At 42.3% G+C, this 24901-nt stretch overlaps 1 protein-coding gene across 9 annotated transcripts in view; it reads left to right on the top strand.

The window, feature by feature from the left end:
- Positions 1 to 24901, top strand: part of MAP4K4 (mitogen-activated protein kinase kinase kinase kinase 4) — a 165333-nt gene that overhangs the window by 96566 nt on the left and 43866 nt on the right. For all 9 annotated transcript variants that reach the window (XM_041417996.1, XM_041417990.1, XM_041417994.1 and 6 more), the window contains exons 4-12: positions 10064 to 10189; positions 10961 to 11071; positions 13859 to 13949; positions 15491 to 15621; positions 17867 to 17921; positions 20262 to 20340; positions 22540 to 22715; positions 23367 to 23439; positions 23877 to 24087. In XM_041417996.1, coding sequence (XP_041273930.1) covers positions 10064 to 10189; positions 10961 to 11071; positions 13859 to 13949; positions 15491 to 15621; positions 17867 to 17921; positions 20262 to 20340; positions 22540 to 22715; positions 23367 to 23439; positions 23877 to 24087 — 1053 coding nt within the window. The remainder of the gene's footprint in view (positions 1 to 10063; positions 10190 to 10960; positions 11072 to 13858; positions 13950 to 15490; positions 15622 to 17866; positions 17922 to 20261; positions 20341 to 22539; positions 22716 to 23366; positions 23440 to 23876; positions 24088 to 24901) is intronic.

Genomic DNA, 24901 nt, shown 5'->3' with positions numbered 1-24901 from the left:
TAGAGGGGAAGAGAAGGTGGAGATGGTGACAAAGGGAGTAGGAGCGAGCCTCCGGCTTCCAGCTTTTTAAGCTGGAAGCAGTCCTTGCTTGCAAGTGACAAAGGGAGTAGGAGCGAGCCTCCGGCTTCCAGCTTTTTAAGCAGTCCTTGCTTGCAGTGTTGGTGTAAGAAACCAAAGGCATTTTCTGGAGTATTTTGAAAATTGAATTTGGCAAACCTGTAGGACTTGGTCCAGTCTCCTCCCATGGTATACGCAGACAGTGGTTTATTCAGCCTGTTTCTCAAACACACTACAATGGGCTGGTGTCGCAGCTGGTTTTGTGATCCCTTCTGTCCCTCATCAGGTGAGAGGAGTGGGCCTTTGAACCTCTTGGGTCCTCGCTGCTGGCACCTGGCATTTTGGATTTGCAGTCCTTTCTGTGCGTAAGGCAGGGGGAAGGCTGTGGATTACTGACAGAGGCTGAGCGGTGACTAATATTGGACCAGAGGAGCTAAAGTGTTTAACCTTTAGGCAAAGATTACCTGAAATTAAAACTTGTAAGGACTTGTGCTCTCACACTGTCATTCAGTCGTGTTTGTAAGACATATGTACAGATCGGATGATTTCTTTTATTCCTGGGCAATTTACATATTTTGGCTGCTGCACAAAAGAAACCTTGTGTTGAATAAGTCAGATCATGATCTCACACCAATCCTTGCTTACAGGAGGATTTTTGGAATCTGTAGCATAGTGCAGAATTTTGAGTTTTCCTTTTGTGGGTGTGAAGCAGAGCATAGGTTACTTGCTGTGCTAAAAATGGGCATTAGACAAAGGTACACCACTTTAGAAAAGAAACATTAAATCTGTTTCTTCGTAGTAGCAGGCTCAGTGAAGTGTATGTCACTTTATAGAAGTGGATTGGTGGCCTGCAAAGAAAATGCAGTAATTTCAGGTTTGGGCCTTTTTTTAGTACTTATTTTCTGACAAAATACCGGGCTTTGTTAGTGTTGCAGACAGTTTTAAATATTTGGAAGGAAAAATTGCTGCACTCGCAGCATTTTAATGAGGACAGTTCTGTTAATTAAAGTATTAGAAAATTTAGGGAATGTGTACAGCTGAGGGTTTAGCAATATGTTACAAAGTTCTTCAACCTACTACTTGATTTGGCATCAGAAGACCAAGACCATTATAAAACTTGTAGTCTTCCAGCAGTTGTTTGCTTGTCTTAACCATTGATGCTACCAGTGACCTAAGCCTGGATTCATTCTGTCTGATTTTAGGCACACAGTGGTTGTGCTGAAGCCTGGAGTGAAAGTGACCTGGGGATCTGCAGTTTAACATGGGGGAAGGTGCCTGTGAGGGACAGGACTGTCTGCCTGAGGTGGTATTTGTCTTGTAGAGGGGTAAATTACAGTCACTGGTGACACTGTGTCTCCTGAGTATGAGGTACTTGCTTCATGGCTACCAGCTGCTCACTGCTGGCAATTGTGGTGGTACTTGTTTGTGCTGCCCTGTATTTTGGGTTTGTTTTTGGTGGTTTTGTTTGTTAGTTTTGCTTTGTGGGTTTTGTTTGTTTTGGTTTGGGGTTTGTTTGTTTTAATTTTTATTTTAGAATTTATTTCTTAATGTATGATTGATTTTGGAGTACCATTGCCAGTCTACCCCTCTGCTTTGCAAATCTGTCTGTTTGCTTTTGGCCTAAATAATACAATGTACTGATAAGTGCCAGGCGCTTCAGGAAAGAAATGGTGGTATGTGATAGGGTTGCTGAATTTCTCTTGAAAACTACTTCTCCAGCCCCATCTTATTTTCATAAAAGATCCTATGTGAAACAACCCTGAGGAGAGCCCAGGTGGGATTACTTTTCTGTCCTGTCATTTGTTCTGTTCCTGTTTGGGTGTGCATGGTTATATCTTTTGTGTTTGTTATCCCAAACTATTTTATTTGTCTTGTAGCATTTCGATTTCCTTCGATATATGAAATGAAAGAGGGGTTGTAAATAAATTCCTCTTCCCTGTTCATGTACAAGACTTGTTGGTCAGTGTGGGTGTGAGGCTGTATATTAGATAAATCTGTCCTTTAAGAAAATTAGTGTCTTTGTGTAATTATAGGTTTTCACTACATATGTACTAGAAGAACATTAGTGTTATGCCAGAACTACTATTTTTAATGTATTTTACTTTGTCGGCTTACATTTCTGCTAATACGATGTCTGTGTGGCATTTGGTGCATAGGAAATCTGCTTTCAGTCATTTCAACCTTTTGTTTCCTCTCTTCTCTCAGATGTTCCCCTTCTGCCTCCCTCTAAGTTTAAAGCTTAGTTTCAAGCCAGAACTTTAGTTTCTTGTTGAATTTCTCCAGCTGCATGAAACCTGCAGGACTCAGGAGCCTTTTACATCTCCCAGGTCCAAACTGCAGCCCGGCAGCGTCTGGACTGCACATGTGGGGAGGGACTCGTGTGGATCCCTTTGGGAAGGAGATCTGCCGTCCAGGTGCGAGTGGTGGAGCTTCATACTGCCCGGGGCAGAGCAGGGACCAGGCAGTGGGCAAATGCCTTCCTTGGCTCTGTCATCCCCTGAGATGTTGCTTTCCTTGGCATCAAATACATGCTGAGATTGGAAGTAGAAAAGCCATGCAACATCTTGGCATTGTGCATTAGCCTGCTTTCTCTCCAGCATCTACATCTCCTCTAATTATCTGAGCCTGGAGCTTTGCATAAAGGAGATTTTCTTTCTTTCACACACAGGCTTAATTTTAATATCTGCTAGGAAGGGCTTGTTCCAATCACAAGAAATCTGAGACTGGATGTAGAAATTGTATAGCAACAAGCATTTTTAGTGTAAATAATAGTGATGAAAGTAGGGGACTAGTCCTTCCCTCTTTTATGAGAGCATTGAAGATGTCAATACAAGGCTAGCTTGTTGTGTAACTTGTAAGTAATTTAGGCTTGATGAGGATGGACAGTTGGATTGTATAGCTGGGACAAACATGCAATCTGAGCAGGAAACTCTTTTAAGTAATCATGACTAGGATCAAGGAATTAGCCTTGGAAGTAGTTGAAGCTGTTTGCCCTTAGGAGGTTTCTCTCCTGGTTGTCTTTGGAAAAGCTATGGCATCCCGGGATTTTACTGAGGGAGGTCAGCAGTGGTGTGGTTTCTGTGCCTTCAGAGCAGCTCATTCAGTGACCAGCGAAGGCACCGGAGGCACATCAGCCAAGAAAGAAAATATTGTTGTCGCAGTGACTGGCAGAAGAGGTGGTTTAGGGGGAGACAACAGACAAGTATTGTCTTCGCGTGGTTTTTGGCTCCTTCCTGCCTGCACGTGATTCCGTCTCCTGCGCCTGCACAATGCTGCTACACAGGCTCCTTGGGGAGTGCTGGGACCCTGCTTAGGAGCTAGTCCTTCCTCATGCCTCTTTGTCCAGCTAATTTAACTGTTCCTTTATGGCTGCAGCCTCAGTGATGGCACTGTGGTGAGCAGCTTGGCTCATTTGCTTTCTTGTTTCAAACAGTGCCTTTAGCATGCAGTAGAGAGGGTGTTGTGCCAAGGCGAGACAAAGCAGCTTCTGTTTTGTGTGTTTGGTGGAAGTGTTTCTCACCTGCTTGATGAAATGTTGTCACTGAAGGTAACTGAATGTGGTCATAAGGACAGCACTGTTCTGCCAGCCAGTCCTCGCAAAAGTAAGGTTTTTTTGACCCTTGAAAAAGCTTCCCAGCCGTCTTGTGCAATTACCATGCCTGAGCAGGGTTGCTGCTTTGCTGTTCCTGGCAGCGTGGCTCTGTGCCGGCAGCAGCAGCAGCTCGCAGGCTGGTGGGCAGCTCCCAGTGACAGGATGCCTGGTTTCCAGAAAGCTCACAAGTGGTAAAGCCCATGAAGGCCTTTCTCTGCATGGGCTGTCATGTGGATGAGGGGCAGAGACTGAGGCACCCTCCCAGCAGTGGTGGGGGATGCTCAGCACCCGCGCCACTGCTTGCTGGATGGCTAGTGCTCTGTCAGTGTCACTGTGTGACATGATGGATCCTTTCTCAAGAGGGTACAGTCTGAAAACCTTGGAAAAGTCTGTATTTGGGAAGGACCTGAAGGACCGTGCAGAGAAATTAACCTGCTGATGCCAAGGTGGGAAGGTGGGTAAGGTGTCCATAAAAGAGACCTTGCACGTGAAGTGAAACAGGCACAGAGAATGCTGGGAGTGAGAAGGTAACACAGGAGAGAGACAGATGGGAAATAAACTTACATGAGGTCTTTAGCTTGAGGGTGACAAAGCTTAAAGGCTTGTAAAAAGTTCTCAAGAAGGATGGGGTGTAATACGAAATTTAAGATTTAGGAGGGATTGTATAAGGACTTGTTAAATATTTATTGCACCTCTTGATTAAAGTCTTTTATTTAAAACAGTTTAGACTTTCCCTCCCAAGAAGCCTGTGTTTGATATTTTTTCTTACCAGCTATTTTATGTCGTATTCCCAATTCCAACACTACGCTGTGATGTTGGAGAGGATCACATTTTTCCACGTTGCACTCCCTGCACTGCAGGCTGCTGTGCTTTATACAAACTTCCTACCTTGGCAGTCACTGGCAGGGACTTACCCACTTGGAGTATCGTTTCTCTTGTGGTTTGGTTCCTCCTGAAATTACAACCTCCTTCCCGGCTTGGAGGCAGCGCCACAGCTCCCACTTTAAGTACTGTGCTGTGTGCAATACTGCCCCGGCTTTCCTCGCCAAAACATCTCCCTGGTGTGTGAGAACTTTATTAACGAGTGTATATATTATGGATTCCTGCAGCAGAAAAGGTCACCTATTGTGCTAGGCTCTATTCAGACTTTCTCTGTCCTGGACAGATTCTGCTCCAAATGGATACTGGCCATGTCTGGAGTGCAAAGAGGAGGGAGGTTGTGACACTCAAGCAGAATGGTGGTTTGCAAAAGTTGGTGTTGTTGGTGTTGTGATTTGATTTATCCAGGAAGATTTTTGTTTGTGGTTTTGGTGTCTTTTAGGACTTTTTTTTTTTAATGCGAGTGAAAGGCAGAAGTGAAACATGAGAGGAAGCAGAAAGGAAAACAAACTGGGTTTCTTTTGGACTTCTCCTGGTTTTCTTCAATTTGTGTGCCAGGGGCAGATGGTAAAAGAAAGGGAAAGTTGTTATCATTTTGATGCCTGCGAAGGCAGACTGGTTTCCTCTCCACTGCTCTGGCAGTCCATGGGTTAGCAGCACCTTTTCACTCCCAGTGCTGGGCTGAGGCTGCTGCCTCCTGCTCTCCACAGATCCCAACTCTGCCGTGATCTCAAGATTCCAAAATTTCAGAAGCTGCCACTGGAGCTTGTGATCCTCAGGAACTCAGCTTACTCTGAAACCCCAGCAGAGTATTGCCAGCTGCCATGCTCCAGGCAGGGCAGCTCCATGGATATAGGCAGGCAGAGCTTTGTGAGCAGTACTGGGAAAGCAAAGGAGAGGAGATTTGAAGGCTTCCCTCACTCCATCCTGTTTTGCTGGTGTTTGATTTTACACTGTTTGGTAGTGATATTAATTTAAAAAAACCCTTGGTTGTAGCTTGAAGTGACTGGATGTCATTTGTGAGGGGAGAGGCAAGATTTGTCACTGTCTGATGTTACTGAAAGGACCAATTTGTATTCTGCTTCACAGTGATTTAGAACAGTGTATAAATCATCTGATAGGATAAGTAAACTTGCTCTCTCCTTTATCACAGAACATTGTCTTGCTTTAACCTTGCTGGACTGTGTTTTCTCATTTGCATTTCCCCTCATCATAATACCAGGGTAAATAAAACCTTTGGAAGTAGCCCTGAGTTTCTCCTCCTTGAGTCGGCAGAATAAATTTCCAGCCAAAAGCAGTAGTCAGCTTGATCTTCCAGGTGAGGGAGTTTGAATGGAAAGTCACCAGTTACATGACTTGAGATATGTCTTTGCTCTACCTTTGGGAGGTTTGGGTGTGTTTTTTTTTTTTTTTTTTTTTTTTTAAATTCAGCTCCTGAAATAATTTCATTGTGCTGTAGAGCTTGGGAAACAGTGTGATTTCCCCCTTACTCCTCCAGGTTTCTCAGAGTTTCTCATAGGGGTCTCATACCAGTTTTAATGCTGGAAGAGGTCAGGACAGTTGTGCCTGGTCTCTGAGGCATCTAGACAATGATGCTTAGGGACAGACTTGAAGTGACTTTTCCTTTGGTTATGTCCTTCCTGATTCTGACACTTCTAAGCTTAGTTCTCTTCCATCCCTAAAAAATGTCCAGCAAAGTGTTTCTGACTTCCTTGTCTTCTGAAAATTTGTGTAAATACGCAGTGTTTTCTTTCCATAATGTTGCAGGGGGTGGAGTGCTGCCTTTGGAAAACAGCTGATAATCTTCCTTACATGGATCTGCACTGGTAGCATTTTTTTATGGCGAGTTTCTCCAGTGGCAACCATAGTCAAATACTTAAATATTCAGCTACTTAAATCATCACAATTTTGTAAATGCTGAAGTAATACAAACAACAAGTCATTGATTTACCATCTGCATGCAGAAAAACCCACATTGATATTTAGTGTGCAGTGATGAATGGAAGAGCAAGGGATGTTGAGCTTTGTGGTGGGGCAGTAAGCAAGCTGATCAGGTGCTGCTGGATGATAGGCTGAGAGGTAACACACCTGGGTTTATTTTCAGTGTGCTGATTCAAATGGTTAGAAATTATCTGAATGTACATAAGTGGATTTCTGTGTGGGAATCATATGCAAGTTTTAATCTTACAGACAAGATTATTTTGGTAAAAGAGTGTTGCAGTTAGAAACCCCTAGGGATGCTGGCACGTCCATTTAATCTCTGAAGGGAAACACATGAAAAGGGAGGGGAAAGCTGCTCCAAGCTTGATTTAACCACGTGAGTCTTGCAAAAGTATAGCTTACTGCAAAAATTACTGGTAATCAGACATGCTGTCACAAACAGACAGGGAATGTATAAGTATAAAACACTTCCACCAGCTCCATCAGAGGGAAGACAAAGAGGGTTTCAATGGGAGTTTGTATTCACAGATAATGGCTTAAAGTGGTAATTGATGCCAGCTGCATAAAATCGCTAGGAAGGGCTCACCAGCTGCCTCTCTCCTTCAAGAAAAAAGGATGTACTTTTGTATTACTTCATGAGAATGACAGTCTCTTGCCTCAATCAGTTTTAATTTTCTGCTTTTGTGATACCCTTGCATGTGCAAATGGAGGGACTGTCAGTGGTGGTGGTGGTGGTGCAGTGCATGTGTTGTCTGGAGGAGGTGACAGACCTTCCATCTCTGAGGCTGGCTTACATGGCCAAATCCCAGGATGGCTGCCAAAGCACCTCAGGAGGATCCCTGCTGCAGGCTGCAGCGTACCCTCCCTGAGGCACGTGTGTCCATAAGGAGATCTGTGCGGAAATGGCCTTATCCGCTGAGATTTTTGGGTGGGATTCATCTCGCCCTGATGCAAGACATCTGCAGGATTGGTGTCTGGATCTTGGTTAATGACCTCACCCTCCTTTTGTAGTTAGTAGAGAGAAGTAAACACCGGTAGGGTGCACATTGTTTGGCCTCTTTCAGATGTCCACATTGGGATGAAATGACCTGTACCCTGGAAAAAAAAATGCTTCTGAATCTGGAACAGAACAATTTTGGTCTGGCCAACTTTTTGTTTTTAATTTCCTTTTTTTAAAGTCTTCTACCAATTGCTGTACCACACCGGTGCTGCAGCCTTTTCTGTGCTGATTAATGCTGATAATAGTTCCTGTCTCCACAGAGTCTTCAGGACTCATTGCCAGGGGGTTATCGATCCACACTAACTAAGTGGATTCTTTCAAAACCTGGCAAAAATTACTGAATCCATTTATTATTGTAAACTGCATTTTGTACTGGATTGAACTGTAGGTGAGGAGCTATTTGTGTTGTGGATAAGTGCTCGAAGGCAGCTGAAATATGAATGTAGGACCATTGTTAGCTGTAGTTCAGGGAAATACTTGGGGAGATAGTGCTGCAGGGAGATTCTGCTGCAGGCCTTTGAGCAGGTGCTGTGGCACAGACTCAGTGGAGAGCTGAAAGAGCAGTAACTGTCTACAGTCTGCTGGCTCTCTGTGTGCCTTTTTTGTTGTTTGTTCTTCAGGATTTTTGATTTTGGGGACAGGGGGGCTGGGATTTTTATTATTTTTATTATTTCATTTTTCAGAAATAGATCCGTTTTAAGTATTGTCATTTTGGCTGTTGTTACAATAAATAAACAAAAGCAACCTTTAGGACATCCTGCCCATTGTATTGCAAAAGCTATTGTGTTCATGTGCTGAGGGTAGGAAGTAATTTTTATCTAAAAAGTCAGTTCAAAATAGCAGATTAATCCAATTATACATATTAACATATCAGCAATTAAGTCCCAAAGCATCAAGTTTAACAGCGCTCCTGTTTTTTTTTTTTTTTTTTTTTTTTTTTTTTGCCTAAATGCACAGTTCAGAGGTTCGGTGTAATATAAGCCTGTCTTCCTCCTGTCTTTCTTTTTGCATATAGTCTGAATAAATAAAAAATCATTCAACAGCAAGGATGCCAGAAGCAGCTGAGGAAGCACCAAGTTAGCTTTCTCTCTCCCAGGGGTGCTGTTCACCAGGAACTTTGATTTACAAGATTTTCTTACTATTTTGTTCAGTCTTCCAGAAATACACAGTATTTTACTTCAAAGACACATCCTGAGAAAATATAAGAATTGTTTATCCCTGGTGCATTTTGGGAATTCTGTGATACTAATTTATGAGTAAGTATTGCACCCCACTATTAGAGTATTTGAAATGGTTGTTAGCTGTGTAGCAGAGAGTGGTGTCTTTTGTTCAAGCTGTGCACTGGTGTGTATAAAGAGTTAACACGGAGCTAGTATTAACATCTGCATATATCATGAATAGGATATTTGATTGCTAGCGTGGTACAAATTGTGAGGAAGTTTAAGGCTTAAAATTTTATCTCATAATCAGCTTTGACATCACAGAATAATCAGAGTATGTGCTACTGTTCCCATCAGCCAGCAACCCTAGGGAGAAGTTTTGGCTTCTTCCTGGAATCCATATAAGGTAGATGTTTTTCTGCTTGGATATAAAATTGTGGAGCAAAAAGAGATATCTGTCTGCCTTTTAATTTGTTGCCTTGATAGGTGCTTGAAGAAGACTCCCGCTGTCTAGGTACGGGAAGAGAGAGCTGGGGGTGGGTTGGTGTCCGCTCCTTCTTTTGTATCTATCTGCTGGCTGCCTGCTCACACACCACCTCAAAGTGTGTGGATCCTTCCATGCAACATGTCCTGCTGTCACTTCAAAAGCAGGTTGTGTGTGTTTTAAGGAGTGGTTTCATTATGTTGCCCATTTCGGCTCTTTGGAGGGATGACCTCCCTTCACCTGAGCTGCTCTTTGCTTGGCACCTTGCTGGAGCGGGGGGAGCCAGGGGAAATCCTTCCTCTGCCTTTGTGTCTCAGCATCCTGTTTACTGCCTGGGCTCCTGGCCCATTCTTCCTGATGCGCTTGCTCTTCCTCCACAGAGGCAGATGGAGGAGGAGAAGGAAGCTTGTGCACGAGGCAAATGCCTTTTTCTTCCAATAAGGGGAATTCCTGATCTCCACCTCTGTTTTCCTGTGCCAGTCCAATGCTGGCACCAAGATGGGAACCTGCTTTGGCAACTGGTTTCACAAAGCCACTGTTTGGCATTTTAATAGAACTGGTTGAAATTTCCAAAATTAAAAGAGAAAAAATGAGGAAGATGGAAACAATACTCCTCTGTCATAATTTCCCAGCCTGCTAGCTGTGGATTTGCTTAAGGTGCTACAAGCATTGCGTTTTTGAAACAGATTATGTCATGTTCCATCACTGGGTCAAATCCATTGCATCTTTTATTTGTTTCTTTGTGCTACTGAAAATTCGGGAAAGACTTGTTTTAGATCATCTCAATAGACAGGATTTTGATGGCATGAACATCAGAGGGGTTTACTGAACATGATGCTGGTGTAAATTGAAGTTCAGAAGAAATCTGCTTTTGTGAAAGTGAGGAATAAATCAATAATGCCTATGGTATATTAAACATATGGGGGTTTGCTTTATTTTTTTTTCCAAAGGATGAAGAAGAAGAAATCAAACTGGAGATTAATATGCTAAAGAAATATTCTCATCATAGAAATATTGCAACTTATTATGGTGCTTTCATTAAGAAGAGTCCTCCAGGACATGATGACCAACTGTGGGTAAGCAGATGTTTTTCAGACATGTTCCTAAGTCTTTCCCTGTTGGATATAGATTGATGATGAGAGAAATAGCACTTTATGGAAAGACAAGCTAAAGGAGTTTGGTGCTTGCCTGAACTGCCAGATAAGTGAATCACAGAGGCTAATGACACATCCTTAAGGGGATGTCTGAACCAAGATTTGCTATAAGCAGTGGATTTGTTCTTTAAGTAACTTTTTTTCCCCTGTTTCCCAGATGGATAGTAACATGTTTCATAGGAACAAGACAGCTGAGCAGTAAGAATATGTGACTGTAAAAAGAAAGCTGAATTTGATATTGTACCCATTACATTTTTCATCCCACCTCATCTACACCCTCTAGAGGACTGAAGGTTGGGGTTGAAATGGCAGGGTGCACGTTCTTCCATAAATACATGGAAGCTAAAGGATAAGAAGTGTTGCAGTGATGTGATAAATTTGATTCCTTTAGCATTGGATGTGCTCTTACTGCTAATGCATTTTGCATAGCAGAGTAAATCCAGATTCCCAGCATTAAATTACAGTGATTAAATCAGTCCTTGAAAATGTGGTAACTAATGTGAGACATATTCCATATATGTCTGACACACATTGAAGACATTTGGTTGAATCCATTTTCCAGGCAGAGATGTAAAATACATTCTGTACTTCACAAGAGCTTCCCAAACCAATGCTGTAACCTGATTATTTTGCTTTGCTATACAGCTGAGATCTGTGTTTAATGTTGGTTGTACATTGATATTTGTTTTGCAGCTTGTTATGGAGTTTTGTGGAGCTGGCTCTATCACAGACCTTGTGAAGAACACAAAAGGGAATACCCTGAAAGAAGACTGGATAGCATATATCTCCAGAGAGATTCTCCGGGTAAGGAAAGCAGTCTGCCCCACACAGAAACAGTCTTACAGAGATGCAGCCTAGCTTGAGGTTCTGCAAGAAGCTGTTTCTGATCAATCCCATTAGCCATGTCATCACTTGCAGAGTGTGTAGGAGCAGATAGATGTCTGCTCCACATCATTTAACTTGGTGTGAGTTGTACTGTATTGTAGCAGAAGCCTTGCAGAAAATTGCAATTTCTAGTCATGAGAAGCCAATAGAGGAGCCAGTGACCTTGCCTACTGCAGAAGCTGTGAAACAGTGTCCCTAAGACCTGGGGCTGAAACGGTTTTGTAGCACAGTAGGGTACAGAATGGGCTTTTCTAAATAAGCTTGCAGCTGCCTTTTTCTTTCCTAATCAAGTCCATGGAGGAAGAGCTGTTGGCCCAGGCCAACAATCAGGACTTCTGTGCTGTAATGTGCTCTCATCTTGTGTTGTCCCTGCAGTCTGTCTAGAGCAAGCAGCTCTGTCACGTGTGGCTGTGCCCCGTGCGGTGCTTGCAGGCGGCGCTATGGAAGTTTTTCAGGAAGAGGTCTGCAGCTTACCAGTTGTTCTAAAATTGCAACTTAAGCTAATTACTCTTAATATTTAATTTCCAGTTGGTACAGTTTAAGTGCTTTTTGAATTGGCATTTGTTTTGCTTCACTAAGTAAATCTGGGATGGTTTTCCTCGTGCTTCTTTGTAAAACAAATTGCCTCCTACCCATACCACTACACAGTATGTTTGTTCAATTGCTTAAACATAAATGAAGTTCTGAAGGGCTTTATGTTAAAGGAAATGAGCACTGGCTCTTGCATAAATCAATGCTGCTGTTGTCTGCGTTACACATTCGCTCTGCCTTGGCAATTTTTAAGATGAGGACGGAGGGAGACACATAGTTCTGGTCTCTTGCTCTACTTTCAAATGCTAGAGGACAGTCCAGCTGCTGGTGTTTGACTGGCACATTTTAAGTTGTTTACAAAGGAGAAGTTGTATTTCAAAACAATTGGATAGCGTGCTTTAATATGACGAAAGCTAATTTCTGCAGGACCATCTTACCTTTGATTTGAGAGGCATGTGGGCTTCGAGATACTCTATGCTGTGTTACATTCATCCTAGATCCTCCTTAGATAAAGCAGTCAAACACTTGCTGAGAAGAGGGAAAAAAATAGCTCAGAAAAGAGGAAGAACTATTTTCTCATTCCAATGAGAGATTTGCAAAAGGAATATTAATTACTGACCATCAGGAGCTGGAATATCTGGAAAAAAGGAATGCTAGACTCACATTGCAATGAGACGTTTCAAACCCTGATTCAATACAGAGTTTGTCAGAGGTGAAAGAGAGAGGTGGTGTAACACAAAGTTAAAAGGAGCTGAAGTGCCAAAGATTGGTGTAGGTGGAGACACAGGTGAATGTGGACCCAGTGAATCCTTGTGTGTTTGGAAAGGTCGGGGGACTGCAGGAAAGTGGAGACGTTGCCCCTCTGTCTCCTCCCAGGCCTTTGGAACTCCAAATGTGTTTTTCACTAGGGTTAAATGGTACTCTGGAGAGAACAGATGATGATCTCTCTGGCTGGGTCGGAGTAGCAGAAGGCTTTAAAAAATATCCTGTGTGAAGCTGTGGAAAAGCCTTCATTCCTGTGAAAAATAAGACCACACTTAGCATTAGCAGTCAGTGAAGGGTCTCAGGATATCAGCCCTTCACTTGATTTGCTTGTGACATGTGGAAGAGAAGCTGTAGATAGTGTTTTTCTGTCACACTCATTAACTGTTTTAAAAAAAGGAAAACAGCCCAATGGTTATGTAGGAAAACTCGTAAATGATCAGTTAATGAAGAACATGTGTTAAGAAATACTTCTCTACAGCAACCACTACTCTCTTAACCTCTTACAGCTGTAAAGGTTCTATTCCTTTATTTTTTGCAAAATGTTAAAAGACTGTGAGGGCAACACGAACAGGCAAGATAAACCCACTGGAGACTACAATTTTCCAAGCAGAAAACTGAGAAGATCCCAAAATACAAGCAGTTGCTAAGAGGGTTGCCTGTTGTTCTCCCAATTACATTAGAGTGTAAAATGCAACATATGTCTTTCTCAGGCCTCCCTCCACATGGCTAATGCTTTGGGGCATGTATCCAGGTGCTGTCTCAACAAAAAGCACCGTATGCCAGGAGGTTTTGTTTCCTTTGGAATGTATAACACTTATGCTTTTTTTTTTTTCCCCTCTTTGCATTTTTTTTCCTGAGGTACAATTATCTGGCTTTTTGTTTATGGTGGCTAGATAAGAGAACTGCACTTTTGCAGTAGAGCATGTCTTTGTCATCTGTCCTCCCTTGCCCTGAAACATGACTGCCAGTCCATCACCCCCCACCTCGTTCTTGGGGTGCATTTATACATGTGGATGCTGCCTCCTTTCTCCTTCCACTTCCTTCCCACCTGAATTCTGTGTGACCCTGTGCATGTCAGAAGTCAGTGGCATACACTGACAATGATGTAATTTAGAATGTAATTGCTTGGAGACTTTGTGGGAGCTGAACTTTCTTTACAGGACAGCTGGGAGGTGTTTGCACAGTGCAGATGTTGGGCTGTATATAGGTACTGTGTGAGCCTGATCTGAGCCTGTGAGCTCCATCACCAAAAGCTGTGTGGGTGGTGTGCTGCAGGTCTCTTTGCACCCAGTTGCAAGAGGTTGAGGCACAGTGCTGTGACCTTTGGGACTGCTGGGTATGGGTAGTCTGTTGCTGAGCCAAGAGCCTAACCCTGAACATCCTCTCCTTCCTCTCTTCTCCTTAATATAGGGGTTGGCACATCTTCATGCCCATCATGTGATTCACAGGGATATCAAAGGGCAAAATGTGTTGTTAACAGAGAATGCAGAAGTGAAACTTGGTAAGTAGGTACACATGTCCACTTCCTCATTTCATTCAGCCTTTGGTTTTATGATGTTCCCAAATTAATTTCATCCTTTAAGAGCTCTGCAACACGTTTTATAGTATGAGTACTCTGTCAGTGGTTCCATGTGGATTGACAGCCTGCATGTATTTCCTCCTGCTTGGAGAGGATGGAGCACAGGTTGTTGTTGAATTTGGTTAGGAGATGTTGGTTTTCATGCCAGAATCAGTGCAGGGATCATTTTGTTTCCCCTACTGAGCTGTGTGTAACTTGAGTCTGTTCTGATTCACTTTATTCTGGACTTGGGAAGTGACAGGAGTCTCTCTTGTATTTAGCTTTAATTAAAATAGCACCTGCTGTTCAGGTTCTGGACACAAAAATATGATCTGGACAGCACTCTCAAGGGAGCTATGGCATTGAATTCAAAACACAGTTCCAGCTCTGGCATGCCTGCTGAAAATCGTGCTCCTCCCTGGCCTCTTCTCTCCTGCCAAGTGGACATACTCTTTTTTTATTTCCCCTCTAATTTGTCTCTTTCATTTAGTGCACATGTCAACCTTCTGTGTTTGTATCACGCTACACTCGCCACCTTTTTTTCGTTAAATATAGAGCCATGCTGAAGGCCTCCCACCCAGCCCACATCCCTTCTGGTTTGCATTACACCTTCCTGCAGCATGAGGCATGGGAAGTTGTCCCGGCTGCTGGGGGAGGAAATGCTTAGGAGAGCTTTCCTTCATTTGGTCCAAAATGGAGCACAGCGGCTTCCAAACCATTGCTCCCACTGAGCTTGTCTACACCAGTTTGTCACTGTCACTCGGTGGATGCAGTGAAGCTGACACAGCCCTCTTAGGGCAGATGCAGCTACTGGTATAGAAGGACATACAGCACTGTGGTGATGAGCAGGGCAAAATGAAAGGCAGAAAACACCTTTGTAATGTAATTGCTTTGGGCATCTCTTTTGCAGCCTGTGTGCATGTGTGCTCAAATTTAGCACTTCCTGAATAATTCTCATCTTTTGCTCTCATTGATGTTTCTGCTCTGTGTGTTAAAGCAGAGAGCAGCTCGCTGAACAACAGATTATTTTTGCTGTCCGATTCTAGAGCAGAAAAAGTGGTGAGCTGAAAGGGACGTGTTTATGCATGCCATTTTCCCATACCATGAGAGGTGCCTTTCGGAAGTGCCTGTTTTTTGTATAGGCAAAGGTGCTTGGCTTCACCATGTGGGAAGGGACTAAACAGCCCTTTCTCAGCCTCCCAGGCAGTACTTCTGCAGCTGGGCTCTCCCTCCTGTCCAGGCACACCAGTGAGGGGTACAGGAGAGGTGATTGTGTGCTGCTGTGTCCCATGACACTTGTGCCCAAGCACATTGTGTGTGAACCATGTGCACTCACTTGCCTCATGATTAATCATCTTATTTCTCTTCAGCATGGTCTTCCCATGTGGGGCATCTACAGGGCTTTATTTTCAAATCACTTTGCAAAAGTAGTCATTGCGTGATTTCCCCCCTCTTATTTAATTTTACTCTTTTCCCACCCACAGTGGATTTTGGTGTGAGCGCTCAGCTGGACAGGACAGTTGGCAGGAGAAACACTTTCATTGGGACTCCGTACTGGATGGCTCCAGAAGTTATTGCCTGTGATGAGAATCCAGATGCTACGTATGATTACAGAGTAAGGGTCCTGTTCAAAGGAAAAACCCAAAACATACACTTGCAATATAAATGTCCATGGACTATGGCAGTTTTTGAGACTTCTTATGCTTTGTGGGAGTAATAACTATTTTGTGTAGTTGCAATCTTTTTACCAAAGTACGAGGTAAGGATGCCATCAAATTGTGACCTTTAACAGTTTCTGCTGCTTGTATTATTGTAGTTTTGAGATATAAATACAGGACTTCAGGGTGCTGTAGGTGCGTAGAGAAGGCAAAAAAAAGTTTACCTGGAAATGCTTCTGTTCTTGATTTGCATAATGGTTGTGCTTTAAATTGTGTTACACTATGTCCCAGTTATTGTGGTAACCCAGAACAATACATTTTAGATGCTGCCTTAAATAGAACCACTGTCTGGAGAGCTACTGAAGTATAGAAGGAACTCTTAAAACTCCTTCTGATTTCAGGATACATATACATGATTTTTGTGATAGAAATTTATCCATCACAACATTTCTTAACAAAGATCATTCTTTATGTAGCTTGCTGCAAACCAAGGATTTAATTACTGCAAAACCATAATTGGCTTGATGGTATTTGCACTACCCTTAAGAATATTAGGAATATGTATTTAAAGTTAAATATATCTAGTGAAAGCATACTGTAATCTTGAAAGTTCTTCTCAGCTGACTTTAATGAGAGCACAAGGAAAGAAAAAATGTAAAAATGTGGTTTGTAAGAAATCTCTGCTTAGACTAACACATTGTTCCAACTTTAACCAAGGGCAACAAGGATATCAGAAAGCTGGGGATTAAGGTCTTACAAAAATTATAGAGCTGAATATCAATTATATATGTATCACTCTGCTGAGACTGATAGTGTTAGCTATCAGTATATTTGTGTGTGTCTAAATCTTTGTCAAACACCCAGAGTCTTTGAATTAGTGTTTCTGTACATTTTTTGACTTAAGGTTGATCAGATTGACCTTGATTTAATTGCTTTTTACATTCAGCATCTCATTGTATTAAAGCTGTTTTATATCTTTCCAGATAGAGTTGTTATTATTATTAAGGAAGGTTTGCTGTTAAATGATTTAATAAAGCAAAAAAACCTCCCTGTCCTCTGAAAACACCTTTATTGTTTATTGTTCCTGTTGGAGCCTCTAGGGTGGTTGCTCACAAAAAATTAATGTTTGAAAGATTCTGTAAGATCATGAGGATGTGCACTTAAGCTTAGATGGCTGCATTTGACTAAGAGAAGAGTACTTTGCTGGGTCTGAAAAGAAGATCTTTAGAAATGCTTCTCTGCTTGTAGTGCATGAAGAGCTTATTTGCTCATTAAAGTTATTTTTTAAAAAATCACAATTATGACCAGAAATGAAGACTGCTCTGTTCAAGAACAGCTCTCTTTCGCAGCAGTCTCCTCCGATATTTTGCCCATTAAGCTGTGTCACTCTCTGAAGTTGGTTCCTTGCCAGGACTCCTCCATCTCTTCCCTGTGTTTGATCTTCCTGGCTCTTTTTTGGTCTCTCCTGAGTCAGAGGTGCTGGCCAGAGGTGGTACCTTGAAAGGCTGCCACTGAAGGGCTCTTTTTCTGTAGTGTTTTAAGCAAAGCTGAGGTGTTAGGGGAGGAATGTTGGCTTTGGCTGTAAGTGATGCCTGTGGTAAAGACAGAGGTGTAAATTTTGGGAGCCTGTGGTAAAGACAGAGGTGTAAGTTTTGGGAACCTCTGCCTTTTCAGTGGTGTTAGTGACTAATTCACCTCTCCTTTCAGTAGACCTGTATTTTCCTTTTGTTCTTCCTTGTTTGTTTATGTACCTGAAGAGCCCTTTCTTGCAGTTTTTGACAAGTCTGGCCATTTTAAATTTGAGCTGAGCTTTTGCTTTTATAACTGCATCTCTACACACCCTGGGAATGCCCTTGTTCAGTTCTTTGTTGACAAGGGAATATTGAAAATTCTGTTGTTTCATAGGCTTAGATTTCTGGCAGACGTATTTCCCATTGCCATAATGTGAATGTATTTTTATGTGCTGTTGGAGAGGGTTGTTTGCTCACTCAGAATACGTGCGTGTGTTTCTGCATGTACATAAGTATTATGTGAAAAGTAGGATTTTATGATACAGTTACAAGATAAAAGAGGCTTATATTATTTAAATAGCTGTGGTATTTGGTTTCAGCCTCACCTACAGGGCCTCTCTAAATAGTACTCTCTTACTCTGTGAATGGGTAAATCCACCTACTAACATATGGTGTCTCTGTTTTTCTGCAGAGTGACCTTTGGTCATGCGGCATTACGGCCATAGAGATGGCAGAAGGAGCTCCCCGTAAGTGATCCCTGTGCTTCTCCAGTGGGCTCATTTTAAGGCTGAAACGTATACTTGGGTGATGCTGGTTGTAATCTGAGCCTAGTTTTGAGGTTTCTGAAAATATCCCCATGTTATTTCTGTTCTCTTTGGTTTTGCCTGCTCTATAAATATAAAATCCCATAAATAGCAATGCTTTTGATAAAGATAGGGTTGTGTTTAAACACTACAGTGCAGACTGCAGTAATTTAATTTCTATAGCAGGAATATTTGGAAGCTAATCGAGTGTCTGACTTCCTTCCTATTGGTAGTATATTGTGTTTTGGAGTTGTGTCCCACTTTGTCTATGGACTGGCCTGAAATACTGAAACCTCAGCTGGGGAGAGGGTCAGTGGGGCCTTGAGGAAACAGATCTTAATGAAAAAAGCATTTGTAGCAGCTATTTCTGTGTTGGCTTTCTGTCGGTCTGGATAATGCTGACATTGCTTCTCCTTTAGTTTCCACTCATCAGTGGGTGGTGTTAATCTTCCTTAGCAGTGACATGGCTTAAACTGTAAATCCTTCTTCAGAACAAAGCACTGAACTTAGGTATTCTCAAGTAGGGATCATTATCAGTTAGTTTGGATTTGAGAGGAAAACCTGGAAACCAAAAATACCCAACTTTTTAATAGGCTTTTTCCTTTCACATAGTTCTTCAGAATATAAAGGCAAACAGCAGATGTGTGAGGAGGACAGAAACCTTTGAAAAGAAAAGAAGTTAGGCATGGCGTTTTGACTTTTAATGATAATTTTTATGACATTTTAATTTATAAATATTGATCTTGCAAATATACTTACTCTCACCCTCAGCTGGAGCTCTCTATTTAAAAAATAAGAGCCTAAGGTACCTAAGAGCAAGTTAATTTTTTTGCACATAGAAATCTACGACCACAACACAGTGCAGCTTGAAATGTCTTTGAAATAATCTTGTCAGAATAAAGTGTTGATATTTCCCAGCTAAAAATTGGTCATTTCGTTGTAGCTGCTGCCTGATTTTCTTGTTGTTCTTACTGACTTCAATGCAAGATTTAAAAGTCAAATCACAGTGGTCGTGTGTTGATTTATGTTTTAGGAGGCCTTATAGTTTGGGGTTGTTTTCTTTTTCCTTCCTAATTGCACATTTGCATGAATGTCCAAGTGAGAGCTGCTCCCAGGACACTTCAGCCAGCACTGCATTAAGTGAGCTACCTGCTTTTTGCCATGCCTTTTTGTTCGGTGCATTGGGTTGCGTAGGACTGGACAAGAATATTTTGTTCATTTCTAAACCAAACAGAGCTTGGCCCTTCTTTGTGTAAAAGCACAAGAGTAGCATTTAAGAAGTTAGCAAAGATCCTCTCTAAGTGCTGAACAGCTCTTGTCCTCTGGTACGTGGACTGCCTCCTCCTCCAGCGGCAGCTGAAGAGTCCGTCTCTGTGGACTCTGTGGTGGTCTGCAAGGATCCATAGGCATCCAAGGGGCTTCTTTGCCAAGACTGATACCCCTTATAACTGAATTCTCTTCCCATAAGTCTGTTTCTCCTGAATTTCTGTTGTGTGGTAAATGTCACCTCATCCTGCACTGATCACTCAGGCTGAGACTGAAGGTGTAAGAGATCAGGCATAGGAAGATGGTTAGAACATTGCTCCTAGAGACCTTGGGCTGCTTCTCTCCCTGCTCCCTTGTTTCCCTCTGTTGGCTCTGCCATGTTCCTTTGCTATGGCACAGGAGGAAAAGCTGTCCAGCATTGATCCTGGACTCCCACTAAGTGTCTACTGAAACAAACAGGACTTCTTTGGACAAAAGTTAGGGGTTTGCATTTCAGTTCTGCAGGCAATCCTTTTGAGTGATACAGACCCTCCCATGCTTCAAAATTGTCATGCCTTGAAGTACAAAAATATCCAGGTCTGGAGAGTAAAAATTAAGCACCCTCAATAATGGGAGAGAAGGGCAGGTAGAGGGAAGATTGTATGAAACAGTAACTCTCATTGTTCCCTTCCACCATCATCATCTCCCAGTATTTTATTGAGCAGAAAGTAAGTCTGATGACCTGGGGCTCGAGGAGGGCCATGCTCAGATGTTCCCATCTTGGTCGATTCTGGGGGCTGATCCATGCTTTGACCTCTTTCTCTTTTTGGGCTGCCATTGGCACATTGAGCTATGGAATTGTTCTAATTTTGGCTAATTCCATTGAGCTGTGTTGCTGTCTGCACCTGCTGCATGGATGTTTGGGATGGTTTGTGGAATGTTTGGGAGGGGTTGTGGAAGCTGAAGTCATGGCATTGACAGATGTCAATAAATCAGTGTCTCTATGTCTCTGGTTTTGTTTTGTTTTCTTCCCTTCAGCACTTTGTGACATGCACCCCATGAGGGCACTCTTTCTGATACCCAGGAACCCTCCCCCACGGTTAAAATCCAAGAAATGGTATGTGTTAATTACATCTTGCCTTGTGTAACGTGAAGTTTTCTCATATCGCATACCTTTTTGTTACTCTTCCACAGAATTGTAATGCAATTTAAGTTAGCAAAATCTCTGTTATCTTTTGTGCCTCTGAATCAAAGGATGAAATAAAATGCTTGTGTTATTTAGTTCTCTTTGTCCCAAAGAAATTCCATCTCAAATTGTGTGCAAATAAATACCAAGGTTTTTGCCCTTTTTTTGGGTAGAGCAGCATCTGTATTAAGGTGACAAATGGATCCATGTTTTAAAATATAAATTCGTGTAGCACTCTTAATATGCAGTATGTTTTCTCAGATGTATCATAACACAGAAACAGAGCAGTGCTATGGTGTTCTAGTTGCTAAATAGAAAGGAGCTATTAAAACTAATGAAGGCTTTTACTATAATTATTGTAAACGGTTGGAATTGAGTGCCTGCTTCTTGCCAGCTGAGAAGAATCCATTAGTATTGGAGGATTTCCTCCCAGTTACTGGTTACAATTGGCACATATGAAACAAAAATACTCTGTAGAAAGAGGTTTCTTATCAATGGAATGTGATCATGGCATGCTGTGATCCTGTCAAAATAATGAAGTGATTGGACTGTGTATTCAATATCAACATAGTATAAACATGGCTTGCTTGCTGGGCTTGGTCTTTACCTGGATTGACTTATTTATGCACTTGTATACAGTCAAGGCATTGCTCTCTCTTGCCTTCTGCATATTTTAAGGGAATAGAGATGCATATGTGACATTTGCATTAGCCATTCATTGACCTTTTTATGTGAAATAATAACATGCAAGGTGTGAGGAATAAAAAAATCTGAACATCCAAGTTACGTTGGATTCATCCTTTTTTATTACAGTAGGGAAGTGAATTGATGGATGGAAATCATGTTTTTTCCTCTTAAGCATGTAGTGAGGATGTTTGCTGTCCAAGCACTGGAGCAGGTTGAGAGCACGTACCAGTTAAAATGCAGCTCTGGTCCAAGGCAGTGTCACTGTCACTCAGCTGTTTTGATAGAGTGCTCAGTTGCAGGTTATGAGAAGATGGGCCAAATGATGACAAAGTTGTAGAATCAACTCATAGAGCCATCATAGAACGGCTTGGGTTGGAGCCTTAAAAATCATCTAGTTCCAAGCCTCGCCATGGACAGGGATGCCATCCACTAATTCAGGTAGCTCAGAAACCCATCCAACCTGGCATGCTTCCAGGGATGGGGCATCCACAACTTCTCTGGGCAACCTGTTCCAGTGCCTCATTGCAGTATTGAGTATTTCCACTATTGGATTTTGGCAGGTAGCTTGTTTAGTGACTTCTTTCTGGAGAGATCCCCTTTGAAGAGTTCAATTGCAGTGCAAATTTTGGAAAGGTGGTGCTGCAGCTTAGCTAACTCCCATACCCTGTCAGTTTATGCTGTGTGCAGGGGGGGTTTAGTTTAATTCATGCCCTTAAATTACATCAGAAACTCAAAGTGCCTGTGTTGAACAGACAGCACTGACCAGTACCCACCTCTAGTTCTGTAAAATTTTGTGTGTGAATCTTAAGGTAAAAGATAAAATAATCTTAAATTTTGGCAGATCTAAGTCTGTGAGCCCAGGTGCATGAAAAAGCAGTGTGGTGCTGCTTGTGGCAGGAGAATGGCAGACACAGTTCTCCTGACTTTGGGTATGGCTGTCTGTAGCATGGGTAGGTGGAGGTACACCAGAGCTGCCCTGCCAGTGTGGTGCTGCTTGTGGCAGGAGAATGGCAGACACAGTTCTCCTGACTTTGGGTATGGCTGCCCTGAGCTCTGCTCCAAGCAGGCTAGATTCAATCCAGCTCTGATCCAGAAGCAGCTAGGCTGGGTTTACATGATTTACCTCACTCATAGATCCTGACTTTCAGAGTAGTTACCCCTCTGAAAGAGGGTGCATTACAGTGAGGCTGTGCCTGAGTGCTCCAAGAATGTTCATGTCACCCTGTGTCCATCCAGCTCTGTGTCCCTTCAGCTCTGTGTCACTCCAGCCCACTGCTCAGCTGGAACAACTCAGATCTGTTTAGGAGGTACACTTGCAGGCAGCACTTGTTCTCTAGGACATGATGCTCTTGGAGGAAAAGAATTTGAGGAAGGACAGGAAAAATGTTTCAGCTGAGTTTTACCTCTCATATTTTGCCTTTTTTTTCCTTCCTGCTTTCTCAGGTCGAAAAAGTTTTTCAGCTTTATAGAAGGTTGTCTAGTAAAGAATTACATGCAGCGACCTTCTACAGAGCAACTGTTGAAACATCCCTTTATACGTGACCAGCCAAATGAAAGGCAAGTCCGAATCCAGCTTAAGGACCATATAGACAGGACCAGGAAGAAGAGAGGAGAAAAAGGTATGCAGCTTCTAAAAACCAAGTCTTTGCCACTTGTCAAAAATGCATATATTTGTCCTGCTTTGCATTCTAAGTACCCACCCCAAGAGAAACTCCTATAGCCCAAATCCTTAAAAAGTTCTTTTTTAATTCATAGTTTGACTATCAGAAGGCTCTGTTTTGTTCTGTCTTTTACAGAGAAAGTATAACTTTCAAGTGCTGTATTTTCTGATAGATTAAATTTGCTCACTTGCTGGCCACTGGCTCTTCCATACAAGCATTAAACAGTATTTAGGAGGATATTGGCATATGTGCCTTTTCATTCTTTAGTCTGTGGTAGATTAATTTCCTGGAATGATGCCATAAATCAGACTCACAGGAAATAACCCATCACAAGAGCTGTGAAGCAAAATGTTTTGGGGAGCCTTTTCTCCGTATTCAGGTGGTGCTGAAGTTCTCCAGGTGTCTTGTCTTACATGTAAAACCTGGTGTTGTTCAGGGAGTTTGCTGGAAGTCTTCTCCAAACCATTGTGCCACTGGGAAGATGAGCTTGTATATATAGAATGAGTTCTAGGGTCTGTGATAGATCTTCTGGTTTGCTGAGGTGCTACTGCAACTCCCCACTGCCCTAAAATTAAAGTACTATCCAAGCCTTTGTTTCTTTCCTGTTAGATGAGACGGAGTATGAATATAGTGGAAGTGAGGAAGAGGAGGAGGAAGTGCCTGAACAAGAAGGAGAGCCAAGGTAATAATTGCTTTTGAGATGGCTTTGGGCAATCCATGCCAAGTAAGTCTAAAGGTCTGTGATTGTAAATCAGCATGCTAAATTTTTGTCTCTTATTAAGTGAATGTACAAACCACTCAAAGGGTTTGAATACCTATGCTGTGACTGTTGTATGTCCTATGACTTACAGCAAACAAGCTCTGGATGGAGATTTTGGCAGATCTGATTGATCAGGGTCTCCACAGTGTTGGCATTTGCCCTTACTTTGCTTGGCCTCATTTCACGCCTTCCAGTGAGGGCGTGCATTTGACATACATCCAGTGTCTTTGCTCCAAAAGAAACGAGATTAAACTTTAACATCATGATATATTTTATTAATGTTCCCCTGCTTTGGCAAAGGTGTTTAATGGCCCATCAGGCTTTATCATACAGAAGGCTTTAACTTCCTCTTGTTGCAGTTCCATTGTCAATGTGCCTGGAGAATCAACCCTCCGACGTGATTTCCTGAGACTGCAGCAGGAAAACAAGGAACGGTCTGAGGCCCTTCGGAGACAGCAGCTGCTGCAGGAGCAGCAGCTCCGTGAGCAGGAGGAGTACAAGAGGCAGCTGCTGGCAGAGAGGCAGAAACGCATCGAGCAGCAGAAGGAGCAGAGGAGGCGGCTAGAAGAGGTAGAAACAGGAGATTGGAGTATGTGGGGGCAGAAGCCTCTCTCCCCCTCTTGTTTCCCGTTCCTGCACCCATTTAAAAAGAAAACCTTTTTAGCCCCAGGATATCTCAGGAAGGAAAACATCACCTGAAAATCCACCTGTAAACGTAGAGCAAAGCACTTAAATCCATGCTTGGCTACTTGAATATAAGATGTCTTCCAAAGCATTTGAATATCCAGCAGCTCCTGTGAAGACAACAGGAGCCAGAGCTGGGTTGTTTGAAGGTGTTTTTTGTGGAAGAGGCTGTTTCTTGGTCTCTGTCTAGGCTTAGGTAGACAGAAGAGGAGACCTAAATTATTCCCAGGTGGATTTTTCTCTCAAGAGTACTGTTTTGGGGGCCATAACATTTTTCAGATTTCCCTTTAAAGCTTTCTCAAACATCTGTGTTTGGCACTCATTCATGGTAGATAGAAGCCTGTTTTTTCTCTCATGCACAGTAGCTTAGTGATTAAAAGCCACCTAGATCATAAAATAATAGAATGATTTGGATTGGAAGGGGGCTTTAGAGGTAGTTCTATAAATATGTTTTGTAAATCAGTGTTAAAATTATAATTCTGCAGGAAATACAAATATGTAAATCATACTTCTGTGATACAGTAAGTATGCAATTTCTGTACGGTACTGGAAGATAAAAGAAAGTGAATGTATGTGGACAATATTGTTCTGTCATACTTTTCACCTCCTAAGAGCTCATGTGCATTTATATATATCTGTAGATGGAATATGCAACATAAGCTTCAGAAGTAGGAGGCTTTCAAAACAGTTCTTTAGGCCA

The sequence above is a fragment of the Onychostruthus taczanowskii genome, unplaced genomic scaffold (genome assembly GCF_017590055.1).
Source record: "Onychostruthus taczanowskii isolate IOZ18803 unplaced genomic scaffold, ASM1759005v1 scaffold58, whole genome shotgun sequence".
Taxonomy (NCBI): Eukaryota; Metazoa; Chordata; class Aves; order Passeriformes; family Passeridae; genus Onychostruthus; species Onychostruthus taczanowskii.
The sequence above is the reverse complement of the archived record's forward strand: the minus strand, read 5'-3'. Positions and strand labels throughout refer to the sequence as shown.